Consider the following 18,689-nt stretch of genomic DNA (forward strand, 5'->3'; position numbering starts at 1 on the left):
GAAATACATTAAATGCACTTTATTTAAATAGCATTTATCTCAGTTGGCTCTATGTCAGTTGGTCTTGGTATTGGGGTAAAGGGGTATTGCAGGTAAAAAGGGGTAGAGCAGATTCTGGCCTTCAGTTTCTTAGCTCAGAAATTCCAGTAATCCCTGTAGCTCTTTGCATCCCCTCACCACCTCTGGAATAGAGAGCAGGGTCTGGGAAGAAAGGCAGAAAAAGCAGCTCAGGACCACAGGCCCAAGGCCCAGGGCTCCCAGCCCCAGGAGGCAGCCGCTGAATTAGAGGGGAGAAAACAGACACCACAGAGAAGCCTGCAAGTGATTCAGGCCCAGCTCTCAGTAAAGGCTGGGAACAAGAGCTGTGCTCATTAGTACCTCCTGGGGCCAGGCCTTGTACCAGGTACATTAGTTATATCACCTCCCTCCTGCCTATACCTTATAAATATGCTGAACAATGTCATCTAGTTTTTCTAACTCCTTGTCAGAGCGCCGAAGGTTCTCCTCTAGGATATTTCTCTAGAAAGCAAACAGATTTTATAAGTCCTATGCATAAAAGAGGAGCAAACTTGGTAGGACAGGGGAAACATGGCAGGGCATTTGCTAACGATGGTAGGAAATGGCCCTGGAATGGCATGGACATTCTTACATGACTCTGGAACTTGATCATGAGTTTTTCCTTCTCATTTTTCATCTCCAGGAACATCACTCTCAGTTTGTCCACCTAGAAATATGTCCAGATCAACAGGGGTACAGCCTGGGGTCCCCACCTGCTGTCCAGCTCCTCTGTTAACTCTGAGTCACCTCCTGAGAGAGCCACACTTTCTCCTGGATCCAGTTGGTGGCCACAGGCTGGCAGTTGGAGTCCAGCTGGCCTTCCAGGGCCTCCTGGAGCACTTTGGTCTCTGTCTCCGCACGCCGAAGTGAGCGGGTAAGGTGGGTCACCTCCTCTCTAAGGCTCTGGGAATAAGAATGGAGAGGTGTCCAATAGGACATAAGGATAGACAACGTGTGGTGAACAAAAGTAAACCATTTCTCATATTTGGGATCCTGGCTGACCAGTAACACAGAAGGCAAAGGCCTGGGCATGATGGTGAACATACTATGAGCTCGCCACTCTTGTCTATCTGTTCTAGGATCTTCTCATTCTGCTGCTGTATCACTTCCTGGAGCTCCTTTTCATTCTGTGAGGGAAAGATGAGAAGACACATGGAGAGCTGGTCTCTTCACAGCCCTTGCCAGGAGATAGGAGAGAGTGCCTGACCCATGCTCAGCCCACATGAGACCAATTGATATCACTCCAATTCTTCCTCCAGAGCCAAGCCAGGCAAGGCACATTTCAGTGTTGGGAGAGTTCTGCTAGAGTTCCTGACTTCTCTCCTGGGTCTGTCTGGGAAGATAGGTCAGCCCATAGCTGAAATGTGAAATGTCTGACCCCAGGAAGGGCAAAACTAGGGCAGTGGTTGGAAAATCCCCACCACCCAGATTGCTGGAGAGATAATGGCTCCCAGTGGGCCAGTAGAGCTGCCCCAGTTCTTCATTGCCCCACTTCTAGGTCCCTCCTTCACCTTGTAGCGCAAGCACAAGGCCTGGTTCAGCTTCTCTATGTCTGCTTCCTTTGCCTTCTGGGCTTCCTGATGCTGTTCTTCCTGGGCCTGTAGCCTAGCCTGCAGCACACAACTGAAGAAATGAAGAATTCAGCAACATTCCTGTCCTCTCAGGGGCCAGTTGAACCCTTGGCATAAGAGGCTGTCTCACTGTCCCTCTGTCACCAAAACTGCATCCCACTCACATTTTTTGCTGCAGAGTCCTGATGGCTTCTTCTTTAGACTCTTGTAGCAGGGAACAAAGACTCTGAAGCTCAATAGTCATAATACTCATTTCTGCCAGGCTCTCCTCCATACCTGGGGTCTCTGAAAGAGAAAGTCCCAGATAGAGGTCTAGCCTTCCAGCCATGGAAGGAAGGAGTGTATAGCCATCATTTCTGCAACTCTTATCCGTGTTCCCCACCTACAGGATTTGAATGTCTGGAACATTACAGATCCCAGAAGGCAGAAATGAAATGAGCCCAAGTAGAATTGAGGTTTTTAGAGCAAAGCACTTCTCACTGCTTTTGTCTTTACTTATCACCACCAGATTTTCTAGAAATGAGGCAGGATCCCTGGAGCCCCTCCTAACCTGCAGGCTGAAGGGAAACCATTGATGCTACTCGGGTGAAAGCACTCTTGTCACTTCCAAGCAAGGGCACAGGAGTTGATTCTGGCTCTAAGAGAAAAACCAATAATGGGAGAGGGCCCCTCTGGTGATCCAGGGAGGGGTCTATCATAATGGAAGCCAGGGTAAGACAGACAAGCCCGCTGGTGGACATCTTCAACAGCTGAAGATATCGGGAGCAGGGTTACAGCTTTCCCGCCCTCAAATCCCAGGGCCTTTAACCTTCATCTGCCACTGCTATCAAGATGCTTCCCAGGAAGGTGCTGTCATTAGGCAGAGGGTGTTCCTGGGTGGGAGCACAGGCTGTACTCAGCAGAAGGGTCTCTTGTTCAGTCTAAGGGCAAAGAAGAAAAAATAGCTGCTGTTCAGGTCTAGTGAACTCCTGGGCTTCCAGGTAACTCCCAGCCATCTCTTCCAAAATACTGTTCCACCTATTATCTCAATTCTCTATCTTCAACTTCTCCATTAGTGCCTTTCCCTGAACATGTTTATATTCTTCAGCCTCTCCCACAAAAACAGCAGTATTTTAAAAACAAACCTAAACAAAACCCTTCTTCTTACCTTAAATCCCCTTTTAGCTACTGCGAAAAAAAGAAAAGAAAAGAAAAGAAAAAAGAAAAGAAGGAACCTATACTTCTTTTTTTTGAGACGGAGTTTTGCTTTGTGGCCCAGGCTGGAGTGCAGTGGCGCCATACCTGCTCACTACAAGCTCCGCCTCCTCCTGGGTTCACACCATTCTCCTGCCTCAGCCTTCCGAGTAGCTGGGACTACAGGCGCCCACCACCACGCCCAGCTAATTTTTGTATTTTTAGTAGAGATGGGGTTTCACTGTGTTAGCCAGGATGGTCTCAATCTCCTGACCTCGTGATCCGCCCACCTCGGCCTCCCAAAGTGCTAGAATTACAGGCGTGAGCCACCACGCCCGGCCTATACTTGTTTATAATTCTCACCATCTATTAACTCCCCAGCCCACTACACTCAGGCTTCTCCCTTGTCATTCCGCCTAAATTCTTGTCATTTGGTTCACCAGTGGCAGCCTTACTTTCAAATGCAATGCATACATTGAAGCTCTTGTTTTACCTGACCTATTTGATACTGATGACCACATTGTTCTTTTAGAAACTTTCTTTTCTTAGCTTGCAGGACATGAGTCTCTCTCCTTTAAAGGCAGGCCTCACACCTTTCTGGTTATTTCTTCTCTATCCACAGGTCCTTCCTTAACTGTTGGATCCTCTGGGTTCAGTCCTTGGCCCTAAATTTACTCTAATTCATTCCCAGGGTGGCCTTGCCTTGGGAGCACCACAAAAACATCTACTTCAAACTTCCCTTCCACATGAATGACTTCCATCCCTCTCTCAACTGGATTTTTTCCCAGTCTGCAGACTCAAAAGGCTAACTGCCTGTAAAGAATCTACCAGAAGGTTCCACAGTCAAATCTGTATGAAGCTGAGTTCATCATTTTCCCCGTGCCACCCTATCAAAAGTCTGTTCCTACTCCTGTATTTACTATTCTAGAGCAGGGAGAGGGAACACCAGCAAATTGTGGCCTACAGGTCAAATCTAGCCTGCCAACTATTTTTGTAAATAAATTTTAGTGGAACGCAGCCAGACCCATTAATTTACATATCGTCTATGGCTGCTCTTGAACTACAAAGGCAGAGTTGAGTAGTTGAGACAGAGACGATATGGCCCAAAAAGCCAAAAGTACTTATTATATGGTCATTTATAGGAAAAGCTTGCCGGCCTCAGTTCTGGAGGAGCTGTGCTTGTGGCTGCAGCAGCTAACTGGCTGTGCACAGGTAAGGCCGGGCAAGGCAGGAGCCACTCAGCATCTCCGCTTTGTCTCCTTGGCTCTTCCCCTGCCATCCTCGTCCTGCTACCTGGGACTCCAGGATGTGCCCTTTCGACCCTTTCCTAACATCTTTGCTCCTTTCCACATACTTGAAACCCCATGGCTCAACCTTTCCTGTTCTATCCCTCCTCAGCTCTCCCACCTGGACCTCAGCTTTTCCAATCCCAAATCCTCCTCTACTTGTTGGATATTTCCTTGGAGTCTGTATCTCCTACCCAGAGCATTTCCTGCTCAGCCTGCTCCCTCTCCTCCTAGGCTAGGTCCTCTCTCCAGTTCTCCCGCCTTCTCTGCCCACCCCCAGTCTAGGTCTCTCCCGCTAACTGGTTAGCCTGCGTCACCATTACCTCCCCTCAGTCTCTTCTCTCTCTCAGGCTCTCCACTCCTTTCAGCCTTGGTTCTCTGCCCTCCCGTCTGGGTGTCTGAGTTGTGGGGAATTGAAGTGCTTCCTATTGCTATTCCTCCCGACACATAGGTGAAGTGCTCCCTGAGCATGGAGATGATCCGGAGGTGTCACTACCCCGTCTCCACACACTAACACAGCTAACCCACTGGGCCCTCTTTCCTAGCAATCTAAGGATCATCATTCACTCTTCTGCCTCTTACATCAAATTGGTCACCAGGTTCTACTGCATCTGCTTCCTAAATATCTATTGAATCCATTCACTCCATCCTTTCCTTTCTACCGCCTATAAAACTGCCATTATTTCAAGCCCTCAAAATCTGCCTTCTGCCTACTTCTCCAGTGTTGTCTCCTGCCTTGCCCCACATAGCTCTCACGCTGCAGCCATAAAGAGCTGCTTCCCATTCCTCAGACTTGCTGCATTCCATATGAGCGGCATCTCATATGGAACAAAAAAGAACACATCATGTACAATGTGCATGACTTTCTACATATGACTCTCTTATGTCGTCAGATGAAACTTTCATACACCATTCCCTCTGTCTAGTGGGTGTTCCTAAATACCCACCCCTACCCCACAAACTTCTAAACCTCAAGACTGTACCCAAGGTCAGCTGCTTTGAGAAGGGATCCTAATTCTCGAAGGTTGAAGTGGTCCTCCCCTCTCTATCTCTCACAGTGGTCCATGCAGACCTCTACCGTGATCATAAGTCAAATGACAAGTTTACATCTGGTTGTCTTCCATGCTAAACTGTAGATTTGTTGGCATTTCCTGGGCTCGGCACCCAGTTGGGAAAGAGGATCAGGTCATAAGCAATTGCCAGATTTTAGGATATTTGTTGTGGCTTTATCTGCTGAATAAGCTAATTACCTGTGTATTCTGAATGATATCAACCATTTATTGTTTAGTGCACACTGCAGGGAGGCCAAAGAAGGCTATATTTCTACTTTCTTGAAACATAGTCTGATTGAAGAGACCAGGTATCCAAGGAAAATTAATACAAATACAAAAGGAGAGTAAGTTCATGAGAAATATGGCAGAAGAAAAGATCGCCAGGTCCACATGATTTGATTTGGGAACATTTCAAAGAAGGTGAACCAGGGAAGATTTCTTTTTTGTGGGGGGAAAGGGTTTCACTCTCACCCAGTTTGAAGTGCAGTGATACAAAAAATTAACCAGGTATGATCATGGCTCACTGCAAGCCTCAACTTCCCAGGCTCAGGTGATCCTCCCACCTCAGCCTCCTGGATAGCTGGGACTACAGGTGCACAACACTACACCTGGGCTAATTTCTGTATTTTTTGTAGAGATGGTTTTCACCATGTTGCCTGGGTTGGAAGGGAGGATTTTAATAGAAAAGGCATTTCCAGTTTGAAGAAAGAAGAGAATGAATGTGGGAACAGCCAGAGTCTGGGTTCTGGAGATAAAAATGGGGACATATGTGTAGCATACAGGCAGTCTAGCTGGTGCAAAGTGTTCATAATAGGGAGGTAGAAGACAGGGGAAAAAAGGTTTAAGCAACAGGCTAATGAGGTCCTGTAGGTAACTGAAAATCATATAAGGTCACAGTTAGAAAAAGAGTAATGTTTTATGAAGACTATTCTGTAAAATAAAGATACAATTGGAAGACAAGAGAAGGAACCCCAGGATCCTACCTTCTCCTTTAGTTTTGTCTGTAGGAAGAGAGTCAGGCTCTGTAGTTGCTCAGTCAGCACCCCTAGCTTTTGAGAGTACTGCCGTGTTTTCTCCAGGTCTTGCTCCTGGTTATCTACTATGGTGCTGGCCAGTTTAGCCCTGAAATAAGGAAAAGGGAAGATGACCAAAGACCAAATTACCTTCTCTGAACGCCTCTCCCAAATCCCCACAGAGCTGCATTAAAGGAGAGAAACAAGAGGCTTAACACTCACAGTTCTCTTCTTGGAGATTTTGGCTTCTAGAAGTGTTCCTGACAAAAAAAAATAAGCACTTGGGGGGAAGTACAGAAAGTTAGAGAACTTACGTTAGGTTCTCTACAGTGTCCCTGAGGTTCTCACACTGCAAGCTGCGCTCCCGGAGCACTTCCAGTGTGGTTTTCAATTGACACTCAACCTGACCCAGTTCCAGGTGAGCAACCTGATTCTCCTGGTCTGCAAACTGGGAAGACAAGAAGCAAGACAGGGAGGGAGAATTTTAGTGCCCAAGGGACAGAAGGCACTAGTTTTTTTAGTTCATGGTCTCAAACCTTACCTCAACACTATCAGGCAAGAATCACACTCCTGAGGTTTACTAGCTCCCTTGCCCCAAGCCATATTCCTTACCTCCAAGGTCTCTTTCAGGTCCCGCACCTCTTTGGCCAGGACAGCTTGTTGCTGCTGCAGTTCTGCCTGCATGTGTTTTAGTGCCATCTCTTCCTTTTGCCATCTGTCAGAGACCATATATTAGATCCCATTTGGTCCTAATTCCTGGATGCCTACTGCCACAATACCCTGTTAGGAACTCACTGAGCAGCCTGCTCCTCATTTCTCTGGGTAAGCTGGCAGAGTAACTCATCCTTCACAGCCAGGTCCTGGGCACAATGGGCATGCTGACTCTGTAGCTCTTTTAGCTGGTTGTCCAAGTTGGCCAGAATCTGCAACTGAGCCCGGAGATCTAGAACAAAAGTATCCTAATGACACCATGCAGTTACGAGGCCAGAAACTGCCCAAACTTCTGCTCCAAAGAAAGTGCTCCTGAGTACTTCCTTGCTCTAGTGCCACACTCCAAGCCTTAACAGGGCTCAACTGCTTACATGCGTGCACACACACACACACACACACACACAAACACCTGTTGCTAGACGACTGTTTTCCAACTCCAGTTGTTCTATTTGGCCTTTGCACTCCTCTAATTGGGCAGAGACTTGTTCCAGCTCCCTGGAAACCTAGGAAGAAAAGATGGTTTTCCTCCTGTAGTTCCTCCTGAATCAATAATCCCAGGACTTGGTCCAGCTTCTTTCTGAACAAGACAGAAAACTACCTTGCTCCTGGGCATCAACATTGCAGAAAATAAGGTTGATCCTCAGGAAAAAGTGGAGACAGGAGAAAAGCTGCTAAAGTAAAGATGCTGAAGGGCAAAGGAAAAAACTGGGCTTAAGGCCATCTTACAGCTAAGGGACCTGGCTGGCCTCCAAACCCACAGGGTGAAAAGAAAACAGATCCAGGGTAAGAGGCTAATGATATTACACATTAGAAAGGAAACCAAACCTAAGCAGTCCCCACTCCTGGTCTGTACCTCCTGCTTTTCCTCAATTGCTGCATCACGTTCCTGCAGGGCCTGCCGGCTCTTGACTGTGAGTTTCTCTGTGAGTTGTCGAGACCGACTCAGCAAAGCTGTCCATGTTGTATACTACCAGGGGAAGCAAGCAGGTCAGTAGAGCACACTTGAGGCAAAGCTCCTAACAGGACTTAATGTGAGTAAGGAATTAATTATGATGGCCCCAAATACTCACATCCAGTTGCATGGACCTCCAGTCTTGTTGCAAGGTAGAAGTAAGACTCACTGTCTGCTGAACCAGCTCTTCTTGCTCGGTATGAAGCCCTACCTACAAAAGAAAGATTGCCTAGGCGGGAGCCCCTTCCCTTTGGATACAGCAAAGTGGGAGTATGCAGCCACCCTCCCAGTCTGTCAGCACAGACCCCAGGAAAGAAAATGCCCTTAAATTACCAGTTGGGTCTGGGTGTCCTTTAGAAGGCCTCTGAATTCCCGCATGGATGCTAGGTCCTGTTCCAGCTGGCTGATGCGCTGGCTGGCATGTGCACAGAAAGCCTCCAGCACTGTCTCTGCCTATTGAGGGAAGAGGTTGCAAGGACACAGTGGGCAACAGGGGAGCCAACACAAAAAGCTGTAACCATCTGACACCTCAATAGATCAGTTCTTTACTCCCCAGGGCAGGCAGTTCTTAGGCCACCCATCTGTGTCTAAAGTGCATTTGTGTTCCTACAGGAACCTTGAGGTGGAAACCTCCCACATACAAGAACAAATGCCTGGCACCTTACCACATCCTTGCCTCTGAGAGCCATTTCCTCTCTGTGCCTTGCCTCCTCCCTTTCGGCTTTGAGGCTCTGGAGCTTTGCCCTCAATTTCTTCAGTAAATCAAAACAGCAAGAGACCAAGATTTCTGTATGCTGAGAGTATACAATAAGAATCAGTTGATGTGTCTGGTTCCTCTTTATGGCTTTTAGTCCCACAACAGGCCTCTACCTCCATCTTCATGCTGCTTACCTCCTGACTCACAGTAGTTTTATCTTCTTCTAAATGCAACAGGGATAAGTGAAGCAAGGATATCAACTCTTTAGAGACAAGCACCCATGATTGCTGTAGAGCAAAAAATGGGTAGGTGAGATCAAATAGTCACTAAGCAGGCAACAGGGGCACTGGGGAAGAAAACCACTAACCCCAAATTCCAAGCTCTCTATAAGGAGATATACTTTACAAAGGTTTGGAAACCTTCCTTCACCACCACAGCTTAGTATCACCATCTACTAACCACCCAGGATTCTCCATTCTTGATCTTCACAGGAGACCCAATGGTGGTGTAAGGTCAATCAACACTTACCATGACATTTCTGGCCTGCTGTAGGGCCTGTCCCATCTCATGGCTCTCCTTAAGATGCTGAAGTTTATTAGTTATCTAGCCAGAAAAACAGAGTTGTTCCTTGTTTTGTTTGTTTTTGAGACAGAGTCATGCTCTGTCATCCAGACTGGAGTGCAGTGGCACAATCTCAACTCACTGCAACCTCCATCTCCCAGGTTCAAGCAGTTCTCATGCCTCAGCCTCCCAAGTAGCTGGGATTACAGGCATGCACTATCACACCCAGCTAATTTGTATAGTTTTAGTAGAGTCGAGGTTTCACCATGTTGGCCAGGCTGGTGGCCAAAATGCTGGGATTACAGGGGTGAGTCACCGTGACCGGCCAAGTTGTTCCTTTTGAGTAGGCAACATGTACTGCCAGCACCTCATTCTTCCTCCCACCCAGTGAGTTATAGGAGCCTTTCCTATTTTATTTATTTTTTATTTTCTGTAGAGATGAGGTCTTGCTATGTTGCCCAGGCTGGTCTCAAACTCCTGGCCTCAGACAGTCCTTCTGCCTCGGACTTCCAAAGTGCTCCTGCCACACCCAGCCACCTTTCCTATTAAAAGTAGGAGCAAAGTTCACAATTCAGTGAAGCCAAGTCAGAAAGAAAAATCCACAGGTAGGTAAAAAATTTCTTTGTTTAGCCAGGCACAGTGACTCATGCCTGTAATCCCAGCACCTTCAGAGGCTGAGGCAGGAGGATCACTTAGGTCCAGGAGTTCAAGACCAGCCTGGGCACCATAGTGAAACCCCATCTCTTAAAAAAGAAAAAAAAAGGCCGGCCGCGGTGGCTCAAGCCTGTAATCCCAGCACTTTGGGAGGCCGAGATGGGCGGATCACGAGGTCAGGAGTTCGAGACCATCCTGGTGAACACGGTGAAACCCGTCTCTACTAAAAAATACAAAAACTAGCCGGGCGAGGTGGCGGCGCCTGTGGTCCCAGCTACTCGGGAGGCTGAGGCAGGAGAATGGCGTGAACTCGGGAGGCGGAGCTTGCAGTGAGCTGAGATCCGGCCACTGCACTCCAGCCCGGGCGACAGAGCGAGACTCCGTCTCAAAAAAAAAAAAAAAAAAATTTTTTTTTCATTAGCCAGGCAGGCATGGTGGCACGTGCCTGTATTCCCAGCTACTCAGCTGGATTGAGGTGGGAGGATCCCTTCAGCCCAGGAGGTAGAGGCTGCAGTGAGCCATGTTCATGCCACTGCACTCCAATATGGGTAACAGAGTGAGACCCTCTCTCAAAAAAAAAAAAAAAGAAAAAAAAAGGATGAACCAATTTATATCCTACACATAAACAAAGTATGCTTACCAGCTTTACCTATTTTATTATTTGCTTTGAGTCACAAGAAAATGGCATCTCACTGTTCAATTTGCATTTTTTATTGCCAATAATGCTAACCTTCTTAGGTATTTATTCATCATTTTTACTTCCTTAATTGTCTGCTCATTATCCTGGGTCAAATAGATAAAACTCATAGTATGCATAGAGTAAGTAAGTATGATCTCAAAGGCAGTAGAACCCTGGAAGATAAGTTCTAAGAGAAAAGTGGGAGTCTTCATTACTGAGGCAAGGCAGCCATCATCTGGGGAAAAAATTACTACTGGAGCAGCAGTGTTGATTTCTTGGAGTTCATGGCTCCCTTCCCCAGCAAAGCAGTTATCATTCACTGCTGCATCGTGCAGTAAGGCACAGAGTAGCACATGAGCTTGGATAGGGCTCACATAGTGCTCAGCTGGACAGTCAGGCAGGTGATGAGATTAATGTGAAGGAGGCAGCCAGGCAGCAAGGACATGGCATGGTGATGGAGAATGGCTAAAGGTATGTCATTTCCCCTCTTTGGTTCTGCTTCAGTGGCCTACAAAGGGACCTGGCAAGCTTCAGGGGAAGAGGATGCAAGGCAGATTCAGGGATGGGAAACAAGGTCAAGAACCAGAGGAAAGGATACAAAGATAAGAAAACAGGAGAGAAATTGAGCAGCTGGAGGAACACGGAGCTTATGGTTTCCAGGATTTTTGGCAAATGGTAAGTCACTACTTTGAGGATATTTTCAACTCTAAGGAGGTCTTTGCACACTTGGGGACCATCTCTTCTTAGCAGCAGCCACCTATTATCTCAACAGCCACAATGGTGAAGTGCTATCAGTTCCTTCACCTGCCACCATTCCCTTCCTTCCTAGGCCTGTGTTGTAACAGAGTCCTCTAGAACATTGTTGTTATTGTTGTTGTTGTTGTTTGAGACAGTCTCAATCTGTTGCCCAGGCTGGAGTACACTGGTGCGATCTCGGCTCACTGCAACCTCCACCTCCTGGGTTCAAGGGATTCTCATGCCTCAGCCACCCAAGTAGCTAGGATTACAGGAGTGTACTACCATACCCAGCTAACTTTTGTATTTTTAATAGAGATGGGGTTTCACTATGTTAGCCAGGCTGGTCTCAAACTCTTGGCCTCAAGTGATCTGCCAGCCTCAGCCTCCCAAAGTGCTGGGATTACAAGTGTGAGCCACCATGTTGGGCCAACAGTGGTCTTTTAGCTACTTTCCTCTCATATTTCCTGCAAAAACTAAGTACCCTTAAGTTTAAATTGTTACAAAGACTGTAATGTCCAGCATATTATCAATATTGACAATTTAAAATAATTTTTTGGGCCGGGTGCGGTGGCTCACGCCTGTAATCCCAGAACTTTGGGAGGCCAAGGCGGGCGGATCAGGAGGTCAGGAGATCGAGACCATCCTAGTTAACATGGTGAAACCCCGTCTCTACTAAAAATACAAAAAAATTAGCCGGGCGTGGTGGTGGGCGCCTGTAGTCCCAGCTACTCGGGAGGCTGAGGCAGGAGAATGTTGGGAACCCGGGAGGCGGAGCTTGCAGTGAGCCAAGATCGCGCCACTGCACTCCAGCCTGGGCGACGGAGTGAGATTCTGTCTCAAAAAATAATAATAATAATAATAATTTTTTTTTTTTTGAGACAGAGTCTTACTCTATCCCCCAGGCTGGAGTGCAGTGGTGCAGTCTTGGCTCACGGCAACTTCCGCCTCCTGGGTTCAAGCGATTCTCATGCCTCAGCCTCCCGAATAGCTGGAATTACAGGCGCCTGCCACCACACCCGGCTAATTTTTGTATTTTCTTTTTTTTTTTTTTGAGACAGAGTCTCGCTCTGTCACCCAGGCTGGAGTGCAATGGTGCGATTTCGGCTTACTGCAAGCTCTGCCCCCTGGGTTCACACCATTCTCCTGTCTCAGCCTCTGGAGCACTACAGGTGCCTGCCACCACACCTGGCTAATTTTTTTGTATTTTTAGTAGAGATGGGGTTTCAGTGTTAGCCAGGATGGTCTCAATCTCCTGACCTCGTGATCCACCCGCCTCGGCTTCCCAAAGTGCTGGGATTACAGTCGTGAGCCACTGCGCCTGGCCAATTTTTGTATTTTTAGTAGAGACGGGGTTTCGCCATGTTAGTCAGGCTGGTCTCGAACTCCTGACCTCAGGTGATCCATCCACCTCGGCCTCCCAAAGTGCTGGGATTACAGGTGTGAGCCACCACACCCAGCCTAAAATAATTAGATTACTCTTAAATATATCCAGTGACATAAATACTACATCCACCAAAATGATATGATACCTAGTTGCTATCTTTTTAAAATACAAGAAAAAGCTCTTCTTAGCAGTCAGAAATGTTATTATGTCATCGCTTTTTCTCTTTGAACATTTATTTTTCTCACAATTTCATCCTAATGTAATATATTTGTATGCTTTAAAGTCTGTTATTAGCTGGGCACAGTGGCTCACACCTGTAATCCCAGTGCTTTGGAGCAAAGGCTGGCAGATCACTTAAGCCCAGGGGTTTGAGAACAGCTGGGCCAACATAGCAAAACCCCATCTCTACTAAAAATACAAAAAAATTAGCTAGGTGTGGTGGCGTACACCTACAGTCCTAGCTACCCAGAAGGCTGAGGTGGGAGGATCACCTGAGCCAAGGAAGCTGAGGCTTCAGTGAGCCCTGATCACAACATGGTACTCTAGCCTGGGTGACAGACCGAGACTCTATCTCAAAAAATAAAAATAAAATCTGTTATTAACCATCATCTCTGCAATAACAACAAAAGTTCGTCTAAATTTAAATTAAAATTTCCTTTAAACTCCTTTGACCAGAAGACTTTAAAGTGAAAAAGCTTTCTTTTGGATAGAGAAATCTTTTAATCAGTTGTATAGTAGTCACTGTAATATAATTTCTAATAAAATAAACATGCTCAGCAAAATTTAATTGGGAATCACCTATTAATGAAATTGATGGAGCTTCCTTCCCCTTATTAGTTCATATATCTGTGGATTACTATAATTCTAGCAATAAGAAATGGTTCAGCAACAATTCATGACTCTTTGTTTTTTGAGGCAGGGTCTGGCTCTGTCGCCCAGGCTGGAGTGCAGTGGGAAGATCTCAGTTCACTGCAGCCTTCAACTCCCGGCCTCAAGTGATCTTCCACCTCAGCCTTCCAAGTAGCTGGGACTAGAGGCACAAACCACCGCACCCAGCTAATTTGTGTATTTTTTTTGTAGATGTGAGGTTTCACCATATTTCCCAGGGTGGTCTTGAACTCCTGAGCTCAAGCGATCCTCCCACCTCACTCTCCCAAAGTACTGGGATTACAGGCGTGAGCCACCATGCCAGCTGACTCCTTTCCATTCTGATAGATGTAAACACTGAGAAATCTTCTTCACATAAACAATAGAGGCTAGGCGTGGTGGCTCACACCTGTAATCCCAGCACTTTGGGAGGCTGAGGCGGGCAGATCATGAGGTCAGGAGATCGAGATCATCCTGGCTAACACGGTGAAACCCCGTCTCTACTAAAAATACAAAAAATTAGCTGGGCATGGTGGCAGGCGCTTATAGTCCCAGCTACTCAAGAGGCTGAGGCAGGAGAATGGTGGGAACCCGGGAAGCAGAGCTTGCAATGAGCCAAGATCACGCCACTGCACTCCAGCCTGGGCGACAGAGCAAGACTCCGTCTCAAAAAAACAACAACAGGCCGGGCGCGGTGGCTCAAGCCTGTAATCCCAGCACTTTGGGAGGCCGAGACGGGCGGATCACGAGGTCAGGAGATCGAGACCATCCTGGCTAACACGGTGAAACCCCGTCTCTACTAAAAATACAAAAACTAGCCGGGCGAAGTGGCGGGCGCCTGTAGTCCCAGCTACTCGGGAGGCTGAGGCAGGAGAATGGCGTAAACTCGGGAGGCGGAGCTTGCAGTGAGCTGAGATCTGGCCACTGCACTCCAGTCCGGGCGACAGAGCGAGACTCCGCCTCAAAAAAAAAAAAAAAAAAAAAAAAAAAAAAAAAAAAAACAACAACAACAACAACAAAAAAAAAAAAAAACACAGAAAAACAACAATAGGAATAAGTAGAAACAGAAGAAGGTAGGCTGAGCACAATAGCTCATGCCTATAATCCCAGCACTTTGGGAAGCTGAGGTGGGAAGATGGCTTGATCCTAGAAGGCAGAAGTTGTAGTGACCCAAGATCACACCACTGCACTCCAGCCTGGGTGATGGCAAGACTCTGTCTCAAAAGAAAGAAAAGAAAAGAAAGTATGTTCTTCTTTAGTAAAGTGGGCATAGGCAATCAGGCATTTAAGAATGGAGAAGCAGGAAAGAAAAACAGTGAAGAATACATGTGGATAATGAGAATAAGGTCTAATATTTGATAGCACAACAGGAGGACTACAGTCAATAGTAATTTGTACATTTAAAAATAACTAAAATAGGCCAGGCGTGGTGGCTCATGCCTGTAATCCCAGCATTTTGGGAGGCCAAGGCGGGCCGATCACTTGAGGTCAGGAGTTTGAGACCAGCCTGACCAACATGGAGAAACCCCATCTCTACTAAAAATACAAAATTAGCTGGGTGTGGTGGCACATGCCTGTACTCCCAGCTACTCAGGAGGCTAAGGCAGGAGAATCACTTGAACCTGGTAGGTGGAGGTTGCAGTGAGCCGAGATCGCACCACTGCACTCTAGCCTGGGCAACAAGGGTGAAACTCCGTCTCAAAAAAAAAAAAAAAAAACAGGCTGGGCGCAGTGGCTCATGCCTGTAATCCCAGAACTTTGGGAGGCTGAGGCAGGTGGAAGGTGGATCACGAGGTCAGGAGATCGAGACCAGCCTGGCCAACATAGTGAAAACTTGTCTCTACTAAAAATACAAAAATTAGCTGAGTGTGGTGGCATGCCCCTGTATTCCCAGCTACTCGGGAGACTGAGGCAGGAGACTCGCTTGAACCCAGGAGGAGGAGGCTGCAGTGAGCCAAGACCACACCATTGCACTCCAACCTGGGTGACAGAGTGAGACTCCGTCTCAAAAAAAAAAACAACTAAGGGTATAATTGGATTGCTTGTAACACAAAGGATAAATGCTTGAGGGGACAGATACAGATACTGCATTTTCCATGATGTGATTATTGCCCATCACATGCCTATATCAAAACATCTCATGGACCCCATGAATATATTTACCTACTCTGTAACCACAAAAATTAAAAATTATTTTAAAAAATGTTTTAGGCTTATTCACAATTTTTCTTAAAATATTAAATACAGTCTACCAATGCAAAAAATGAAGAAAAAGAATACATGTGGAAGATGATGATCTAAAAACCAACTCCTTTAAAACTTTTCTTGCTTGCATTCCTTTGGAAAGTTTTGATGTACCCCAGGAGTATAGTGACTACCCATAGCTTTAAGGGGATTTTTCAGATCCTCAGCTTTTTTGTTTAAGAGACAGGGTCTCACTGTCTTGCCCAGGCTGAAGTGCAGTGGCATGATCATAGCTCACTGCAGCCTTAACTTCCTGGGCTCAAACGATCCTCCTGCCTCAGCCTCCTGAGTAGTGAGGCATGCAAAACCATATCCAGCTGATTTTTAAAAAATCTTTTGTAGGGATGGGATCTTGCTATGTTGCCCAAGCTAGTTTCAAATGCCTGGCCTCAAGCAGTCCTCCCACCTTGGCCTCCCAAAGCAGTGGGATTACAGGCATCAGCCACCGTGCCTGCCCAGATTCTCAGCTTTTATAAATGTTCTAAGTATAAGCTTGTGATAGGAGTCCCCTTTGCCCTCTGGCAGCTTCTCAGCTTCAATTCCAAGGAAGAGAGCCCACTGGGATCCTTCAAGCTTTGAAAGAAACCTTCTTACCCCACTGTGAGATGTGTCAGTCTGTGTGCTACTGTCCTGGGTTTCTGGGTGAGGGACAGCCAGCTGGCTCTTCCAGTCCCGAAGCTGGCGGGAGAGAACCTCCAGAATGACAAGAGAGCTCAGCAGGTTATCTTCCAAGTCATGTCGAGACAAAGCAGTCAGATCTGGAGGCCGGCTGCAGCAGAAACAGAAGAACATGACAAAAAGAAAGGGAGGGGAAGGGATGGGAGGGGAAGGTCCAGGATAATGGAACTCACGAGGCACAAGAACATAGGGGCACTTACCCACACAGGAGCTGCTCTGTCTTGGAAGTACTGTCCTTGGTGCCAACCAGGCCTGTCTGGGATGTGTTTGTACTCTTTTCCTGTGGTGCTGAGGGAGTAAACCAAGTCCCCACCGAGCAAGTAGAGAAAGGGGTAGTGCCAATTGCAGCATCCCGAAGCATCGAGGGAATGGATAAGCTTTGGCGGAGATTTTCCAGCATGACGGAGGTATTTACACCTTTTTCCAGCCAGGCCAGTGGGGACATCCAAGACTCTGTATCAGAGCCAAGAATCCTACCAACATCTTCTACTGCTGGGCCTGGAGCTGCTTGGGATTCCATTTCTACTAGATTTGGTGTCAGGCATGCAGACAGAATATCTTCCACATTTGAGACAAGTGCTTGATCTTCTGATTCAAACTCCTTAGGGTGTGTAGGAAAGCTCATTTCTCTTTCCTCCATAGCTCCATGCTCTACAATTTCCTCCTCTGGGTCAACATGATTGACAGGGAAATCTGCTGCCAAGGCAGTTGAAGGGGAAAGCCAGAGAACAGAGGAAGGCAAGAAGGTGTTACTTTCAGAAGGTACTAAGTCCTCAGGCACAGCCTCAGTCCTACTGTCCCTCAGGCTTTCCTTGGAGCAATGTAGTTGTTCAGAAGAGGGATTTGGTGGAGACTCTAAGAGATGGGATGGAGATTCCTGAAAGATAAGTTTCTCAGATACAGCAGCAACAACTTCTGAAAACCTGTCTTCCATGCAGGGTGCCACCTCCTCTCTCACCAGATCTCCTGTTCTCAAAGGTTCATTTAAAGATATGCTGTTTGTCTCTGCCATGGTATCTACATGGGCCTCAAATGTCATGTCTTGCTGCTGCCCCAGTGGAGATGGTACAAGGACGATAGTTTTAACCACATAGTTGTCCAGTGGGTCTACTGCTTCCTCAGACGTTTTAGGAGTAGAGCTAGTTTGGGGAACTGGATCTAGAGGCTGCTCATCTGATTCATGCTGACAGGCTTCTAGCCACTTTGAGGAATGACTGAAATGTTCTGAAGGGAAGTCTGTTTTCTTGGCATTTACAAAATCCACTGGAGATGAGTTGTTGTAGCCTTCCTGCCAAAGGAAACAAAAGTAGTTGTCTAAGGCGGTCAATTTGGTTCCCAACATACAATTATGAGTGCAAGATAGTGTCCAAACTCAAAAAAGAAAAGAATTCTTACTACCTCTGCTTAGGTAAGAACTTGGCTAATCTTTGTTGCTCATATAGAGACCCAATAGTAGGGAAAGAAAAGCTGCTAAGCCATTTTGGGTCCTTCCAAGTGAACCAGCCTACATTATAAACAGACTGACAGCCGGGTGTGGTGGCTCACACCTGTAATCCCAGCACTTTGGGAGGCCAAGGCAGGCAGATCACCTGAGGTTAGGAGTTCGAGACCGGCCTGGCCAACATGGTGAAACCCTGTCTCTACTAAAAATACAAAAATTAGCCAGGTGTGGTGGCGGGCACCTGTAATCCCAGCTACTCAGGAGGCTGAGGCAGGAGAATCGCTTGAACCCAGGAGGTAGAGGTTGCAGTGAGCCAAGATCGTGCCATTGCACTCCAGCCTGGGCAACAAGAGAGAAACTCCGTCTCAAAAAAAAAAAAAAAAAAAAAAAAACCACGGCTGAGAATATAGATCTGTATCATGGGCAGATGGCAGCTTGAACATGACCCCACTCCTTTCCATTCTGAAATCTTAATGCACTTGTAGATGAACAGGTAGGAGGGGTCCAAAGGGTGTGAGTGAAGGCTCAAGCTCTGTCAGAATCTAGAGTTGGTACAAGATCGTCTCCCTCTTGGCTGGGCGCAGTAGCTAATGACTGTAATCCCAGCACTTTGGGAGGCCGAGGCGGGCAGATCACCTGAGGTCAGGAGTTTGAGATCAGCTGACCAACATGGTGAAACCCCCATCTCTACTAAAAATACAAAATTAGCTGGGCGTGGCCGGGCGCGGTGACTCAAGCCTGTAATCCCAGCACTTTGGGAGGCCGAGACGGGCGGATCACGAGGTCAGGAGATCGAGACCATCCTGGCTAACACGGTGAAACCCCGTCTCTACTAAAAAAAAGTACAAAAAACTAGCCGGGCGAGGTGGCGGTCACCTGTAGTCCCAGCTACTCGGGAGGCTGAGGCAGGAGAATGGCGTGAACCCGGGAG

At 47.1% G+C, this 18,689-nt stretch overlaps 1 protein-coding gene across 3 annotated transcripts in view; it reads right to left on the minus strand.

Annotated features, from left to right (window-relative positions):
• SPAG5 (sperm associated antigen 5) overlaps nucleotides 1-18,689 on the minus strand; it is a 25,316-nt gene continuing 6,627 nt past the window's right edge. For 2 of the 3 annotated variants that reach the window (XM_010372331.2, XM_030924030.1), the window contains exons 3-24: nucleotides 16,518-17,605; nucleotides 16,234-16,408; nucleotides 9,041-9,115; nucleotides 8,707-8,799; nucleotides 8,481-8,609; nucleotides 8,149-8,268; nucleotides 7,934-8,026; nucleotides 7,717-7,830; nucleotides 7,273-7,366; nucleotides 6,948-7,095; nucleotides 6,765-6,867; nucleotides 6,467-6,600; nucleotides 6,123-6,261; nucleotides 2,437-2,548; nucleotides 2,179-2,265; nucleotides 1,793-1,913; nucleotides 1,569-1,680; nucleotides 1,104-1,184; nucleotides 805-960; nucleotides 650-724; nucleotides 439-519; nucleotides 1-201 (exon numbers count right to left, since the gene is read on the minus strand). In XM_010372331.2, the coding sequence (XP_010370633.1) occupies nucleotides 130-201; nucleotides 439-519; nucleotides 650-724; nucleotides 805-960; nucleotides 1,104-1,184; nucleotides 1,569-1,680; nucleotides 1,793-1,913; nucleotides 2,179-2,265; nucleotides 2,437-2,548; nucleotides 6,123-6,261; nucleotides 6,467-6,600; nucleotides 6,765-6,867; nucleotides 6,948-7,095; nucleotides 7,273-7,366; nucleotides 7,717-7,830; nucleotides 7,934-8,026; nucleotides 8,149-8,268; nucleotides 8,481-8,609; nucleotides 8,707-8,799; nucleotides 9,041-9,115; nucleotides 16,234-16,408; nucleotides 16,518-17,605 (3,402 nt within the window). In that variant the 3' untranslated portion in view covers nucleotides 1-129. The remainder of the gene's footprint in view (nucleotides 202-438; nucleotides 520-649; nucleotides 725-804; nucleotides 961-1,103; nucleotides 1,185-1,568; nucleotides 1,681-1,792; nucleotides 1,914-2,178; nucleotides 2,266-2,436; nucleotides 2,549-6,122; nucleotides 6,262-6,466; nucleotides 6,601-6,764; nucleotides 6,868-6,947; nucleotides 7,096-7,272; nucleotides 7,367-7,716; nucleotides 7,831-7,933; nucleotides 8,027-8,148; nucleotides 8,269-8,480; nucleotides 8,610-8,706; nucleotides 8,800-9,040; nucleotides 9,116-16,233; nucleotides 16,409-16,517; nucleotides 17,606-18,689) is intronic. The other variant, XM_030924029.1, reaches the window with a different exon arrangement.

Source organism: Rhinopithecus roxellana, chromosome 19 (genome assembly GCF_007565055.1).
Source record: "Rhinopithecus roxellana isolate Shanxi Qingling chromosome 19, ASM756505v1, whole genome shotgun sequence".
In the NCBI taxonomy this organism is placed as follows: Eukaryota; Metazoa; Chordata; class Mammalia; order Primates; family Cercopithecidae; genus Rhinopithecus; species Rhinopithecus roxellana.